Source organism: Leucoraja erinacea, chromosome 4 (genome assembly GCF_028641065.1).
Source record: "Leucoraja erinacea ecotype New England chromosome 4, Leri_hhj_1, whole genome shotgun sequence".
NCBI classification, from domain to species: Eukaryota; Metazoa; Chordata; class Chondrichthyes; order Rajiformes; family Rajidae; genus Leucoraja; species Leucoraja erinaceus.
The window spans coordinates 4,457,944-4,463,943 of record NC_073380.1 but is presented as its reverse complement, the minus strand read 5'-3'; the positions used below and the strand labels follow the sequence as shown (position 1 = coordinate 4,463,943).

General features: G+C 51.8%; 1 protein-coding gene across 1 annotated transcript in view; it reads left to right on the top strand.

Annotated features, from left to right (window-relative positions):
• The first annotated feature begins 1,325 nt into the window (after positions 1-1,325).
• The window catches only part of LOC129696002 (1-phosphatidylinositol 4,5-bisphosphate phosphodiesterase gamma-1-like), a 130,152-nt gene continuing 125,477 nt past the window's right edge, over positions 1,326-6,000 (top strand). The window contains exon 1 of the mRNA XM_055633422.1: positions 1,326-1,678. Within this exon, the coding sequence (XP_055489397.1) occupies positions 1,459-1,678 (220 nt within the window). The 5' untranslated portion in view covers positions 1,326-1,458. The remainder of the gene's footprint in view (positions 1,679-6,000) is intronic.

Here is a 6,000-nt window from a genome sequence, read left to right as displayed (position 1 = left end):
TGGACATCCACAATCAGTACCCCGTTCCTGCCTTATCCCCATAACCCTTCTTTCCTTTAGCCCTAAGAGCTAAATCGAACTCTCTCTTGAAAAGATCCAGTGAATCGGCCTCCACTGCCTTCTGTGGCAGAGAATTCCACAGATTCACAACTCTCTGTGTGACCAACCCTTTAATCTTAAACTGACCCCTGGTTCTGGACTCCAACATCAGGAATTTTTTTTCCTGCATCGAGCCCATCCAATCCTTTAGGCTTTGAATGCATCTACGAGATAAGATCCCCTCTCATCTTTCCAGTGAATACAAGCCCAGTCGACCCATTCTTTCATCATCTCTCAACCCCTCCACCCCCTCCAGGCACAGTCCCTTCCTCCTGCTCTTTCTCCCTCTCTCTCCCCTTCTCTCCCTCCTCTCTCCCCTCCCCTTCTCCCTCTCTCCTCTCCCCTTCTCTCCCTCCTCTCTCTCCCCTTCTCTCCCTCCCTCCTCTCTCCCCTTCTCTCCCTCCCTCCTCACCCCTCCTCCCCCCCTCCCTCCTCCCCTCTCTCTCTCTCTCTCTCCCTCCCTCTCTCCCCCTCTATTCCTCCCTCCCCTCTCTCTCTCTCTCTCTTCTAGCATCTGATCTTTCACATTCCTGCCTCTCGCTGTTTTTCCGGATCCGTCTCCGGCGCAGTCCGTCCATCGCCGCCGCCGCCCGCTCTGTGCTGCCGACCCAGCGCTCTCGCTATCTGTCTGTCTGTGTCTGTGCCTGTGTCTCGGTGCCTGTGCCTGAGTCTCTGTGTCAGTGTGAACATCTGGGGATCTCCAGCCTCGGGCTGTGACACCCGGCGCCGCAACGCCCCGTCTCCCTCCCCGCTGTCCACGTTGGATCATCTCAGCCTACGTTGGCAGCTGGTGCCGGAGGCGACCCTCACCCTCACCCCCACGCCCCCTCCTTACCCGCGCCCCCCTCGCCCCCTCCTCGCCCTCACCCCCACCCCTCACCCTCCCCCTCACCCCCACACCCTTCCCCTCGCCCTTACCCCCTCTCGCTCATCCCTCACCCCCTCCTCACCCTCACCGCCCCCTCGCCCTTCCCCTCACCCTCACCCCCACACCTTCCCTCACCCTCCTCACCCCCCTCCTCACCCTCACCCCCTCCTCACCTCCTCCCCACACCCTCACCCCCACACCCCCTCCTCACTCTCACCCCCACACCCCACACCCTCCCCTCACCCCCCCCCTCACCCTCACCCCCACACCTTCCCCTCACCCTCACCTCCCCTCACCCTCCCCCCCACACCTTCCCTCAACCCCCCCCCCCCCCCACCCCCCCCCCCCCCCCCCCCCCCACGCCTCACGACCACTCGGCCGGTCCACGGGCTAGAGCCAGCGCTGGAGAGGCGCTGACTACCGCCGGTGGCCGCGTTGTGTTGCCGACCTTGCCCCAACCCCACGGCCAACTCCCAGATGGCGCAGTGAAGATGTCCGTGGCCGCAGCCGCCTTCTCCAATGGATTCTTGCTGGACGACTGGAGGGTGGAAGCAGAGATGGGCAGGGTGAGCCGCAGCCTGGAGCTGGGCTCCGTCATGACCCTGTTCCATCAGAAGAAGTCTCAGAGACCCGAGAGGAAGACGTTCCAGGTTAGACTGGAGACTCGGCAGATCACCTGGAGCAGGACATGCGAGAAGACGGAGGGCGAGAGTAAGTGACAGATGTTCCTTTGGCCGCTGCCTTTCACCAGGCGTTGAGGAACAGATGGTGTGCGGGTGGGTGTCTGGCATGTTGCAATAGAGCTATCAGACCAGCAGAAAGCAGGGAGAGAATCCAGAAATGCAAAGGGACTTGGGAGTGCTGGTGCAGGATTCCCAAAAAGTTAATTTGCAAGTCGAATAGAGAAAGCAAACTGAGGACTGAGATGAGGAAAAACTTCCTCACCCAGAGAGTTGTGAATCTGTGGGATTCTCTGCCACAGAAGGCAGTGGAGGCCAATTCACTGGATGTTTTCAGGAGAGTGTTAGATTTAGCTCTTAGAGCTATAGGAAACAAGGGATATGGGGGGGGGGGGGGGGGGGGGATGCAGGAACGGGGGTACTGATTTTGGATGATCAGCCACGATCATATTGAATGGCGGTGCTGGCACGATCATATTGAATGGCCTACTACTGCACGTATTTTTCTATGTTTCTAAACTCAATGCTAGCATTTATTTCAAGAGGGCTTGTATACAAAAACAGGGATGTAGTGTTGAGGATCTATAAGGCGCTGGTCAGGCCGCATTTGGAATATTGTGAGCAATTTGGGCAACATATCTAAAGAAGGATGTGCTGGCTCTGGAGAGGGTCCAGAGGAGGTTTACAAGAACGATCTCAGGAATGAGTGGGTTAACATATGATGAGCGTTTGACGGCACTGGGCCTGTACTCGCTGGAGTTTAGAAGAATGAGGGGGGATCTCATTGAAACATACAGAACAGTGAAAGGCTTGGATAGAGTGGATATGGAGAGGATGTTTCCATTAGTGAGAAAGTCTAGAACTAGAGGTCAAAGCCTTAAAATTAAACAACCTTTTAATGAGGAGGAATTTCTTTAGTCAGAGGGTGGTGAATCTGTGGAATTCTTTGCCACAGAAGGCTGTGAAGACCATAAGTCAATGGATATTTTTAAGGCAGAGATAGATAGGTTCTTGATTAGTACGGGTGTCAGAGGTTATGGGGAGAAGGCAGGAGAATGGGGTTAGGAGGGGAGATAGATCAGCCATGATTGAATGGTGGAGTAGACTTGATGGGCCAAATGGTCTAATTCTGCTCCTATCACTTATGAAGAATGTCTCCATTAGCAAGGCTGCTGCACTCTCAGCATCTCAGGACAAGGTAACCGATGGTCGACTTTATTCCCACTATCCCAAGTTATGTGTGTGTCTGTGTCTGTGGTAAATATATTTGCTACATTTGCTACAAAATATTTTTGCTAAAAATACATGTCTCCAGTGTGGTCAGAAATACTCAGATTTGTTCTGGATCAACAGCTCTAACTGTATGTGTAGAAAGGAACTCATATGCTGGTTTATACTGAAGATAGACACAAAGTACTGGAGTAACTCAACGGGTCAGGCAGGATCTCTGGAGGAAAAGGATGGGTGACATTTCAAACTGAAGAAGGTTCCTGATCGGAAACGTCACCTATCCATGTTCTCCACAGATGCTGCCTGACCCGCAGAGTTACTCCAGCACTCTGTGAAACGTCACCTATCCATGTTCTCCACAGATGCTGCCTGACCCGCTGAGTTACTCCAGCACTCTGTGAAACGTCACCTATCCATGTTCTCCACAGATGCTGCCTGAACCGCTGAGTTATTCCAGCACCTCATGTTCAATTTGTCAAACAAACCTATAAGTGATACATATTGTAAGAACGTGGAGAATAAATTTGTTTTATTTGGGCACATTTACACTGTGAAATAATGAATCTAAATTTGACGTGGACTCTGTTTGTTTACGAGGAGTGATTGAAGTTCCTTTCCTCTTCTGCTGGTGCCAACGCCCGCTGGCTCCGTGAGTCATGACTTCCTTCTTGTTGTCTACCGTGCTGACCATGTTTCCTGCAGCCCAGCTAATCAATGCCAGCAGTGTGCAGCCACAGTCAGATTCAGGGCCTGTACTCGTTGGAGTTTAGAAGAATGAGGGGGGACCTCGTTGAAACTTACAGAATAGTGAAAGGCTTGGACAGAGTGGATGTGGAGAGGATGTTTCCACTAGTGGGAGAGTCTAGGACCAGAGATCACAGCCTCAAAATTAAAGGACGTTCCTTTAGGAAGATGAGGAGGAATTTCTTTAGTCAGAGGGTGGTTAAACTGTGGAATTCTTTGCCACGGAAGGCTGTGGAGGCCTTTAATGGATATTTTTATGGCATAGATAGATAGATTCTTGATTAGTACGGGTTTCAGGGGTTATGGGGAGAAGGCAGGAGAATGGGGTTAGGAGGGAGAGATAGATCAGACATGATTGAATGGCGGAATAGACTTGATGGGCCGAATGGCCTAATTCTGCTCCTACCCCTTATGGCCCTATGAACATAAACCAGACATCATTGTTCAGGGTCTTCACCTCATGAGGTGGTGCACACCAGGTATAATGTCACACCAGGGCTCCAGTAGCTACCACCTCTCTTCACCCCACGTAGCTTGTACCTGGAGGGGTATGGGTTATGTGCAGGTAGATAAGTGATGGCCTGCACATCATGGTTGGCACAGACATTGTGGGCCGAAGGGCCTGTTCCAGTGCTGTACAGTTCTATAGATAGGCACAAAATGCTGGAGTAACTCAGGGGGTCAGGCAGCATCTGTGGAGAACATGGATAGGTGACGTTTCAGAGTGTGGAGTAACTCAGCGGGTCAGGCAGCATCTGTGGAGAACAGAGTGCTGGAGTAACTCAACGGGTCAAGCAGCATTTTTTGGAGAGAAAGAATGGGTGACGTTTTGGGTCTCGACCGAAACGTCACCTATTCCATCAGATGCTCCGGTTTCCCAAAGACGTGCAGGTTTGTAGGTTAATCGGCCCCTCTGTAAATTGCCCCCTAGTGTGTAGGGAGTGGATGAGAAAGTGGGATAACATAGAACTAATGTGAATGGGAGATCGCTGGTCGGCATGGACTCAGTGGGCCGAAGGGCCTGTTTCCGTGCTGTATCTCTAAACTAAACTAGATGCCAGCTCCTGAGCGGTGTGTGACGCTGATGAGGTCCTCTGGACATGGAGGTCCATCACCTATCGATGGAGTTGATCACCTTGTGCTGCCAAGTTGCCTGAGAGGAATAGGTCGGGTAGACGCACAGAGTCTCTTGCCCAGAGTAGGGGAATCAAGGACCAGAGGACATATGTTCAAGGTGGGGGGAAAGATTTAATAGGAATCCGAGGGGTAACTTTTATCAACTTTTTCACACAAGGGTGGTGGGTGTGTGGAACGAGCTGCCAGAGGAGGTAGTTGAGGCTGGGACTATCCCAACGTTTAAGAAACAGTTAGACAGGTACATGGATAGGATAGATTTAGAAGGATGTGGGCCAAATGCAGGCAGGTGGGACTAGTGTAGCTGGGACATGTTGGCCAGTGTGGACAAGTTGGGCTGAACGGCCTGTTGCCACGCTGTGTTTCTCTATAATTAAGTTCTACATCCAAACACTCTATCATTGTCCCTTCTGAATGCTCCTTGGATTTAGTTTAGTTTAGAGATACAGCGCGGAAACAGGCCCTTCGGCCCACCGAGTCCGCACCGTCCAGTAAACCCCCACACTAACACTATCCTACACACGAGGGACAATTTACATTATGCCAAGCCAATTAACCTACAAACCCGCACGTCTTTGGAGTGTGGGAGGAAACCGAAGATCTCGGAGAAAAACCCACGCAGGTCACGGGGAGAACGTGCAAACTCCGTACAGTCAGCGCCCGTAGCCAGAATGGAACCCGGGAATCGGGCACAGTGAGGCAGCAACTCTACCGCTGCGTTCTCATCTATTGATTCTCCCTTGTGTGGCCACGTCAGCTCCTCATTAGATGCACGAGCAACAGCGTTGGAAATGTTTGGAGTGATGACAAAGTACTTTGTCAGCTGGAGAGCTCTCAGCCGTATCCTGGATGGGACATCAACGAGACGGTGTAAAAGCAAGCCTGCGACTCTGCTCCACAAACATCAGCTCTTGTATCTACAGTAGGCTCTCTCTCCTAACCTAACTACAGATTCAATGTGTAGAAACAAAGAACTGCACATGCTGGACAATTGACAATAGATGGTTAATACATATAAGGACACAAAGCGTTGGAGTAATTCAAGGGGTCAGGCAGCATCTCTGGTGAACTTCTGAGTGGCACAGTGGCACAGCAGTCGAGCTGCTGCCTCACAGCGCCAGAGACCCGGGTTCCATCATGAATTCTGGTGCTCTCTATAGGGAGTTTGTATGTTCTCCCCGTGATCTTGAAACATAGAAGCATAGAAAATAGGTGCAGGAGGAGGCCATTTGGCCCTTCGAGCCA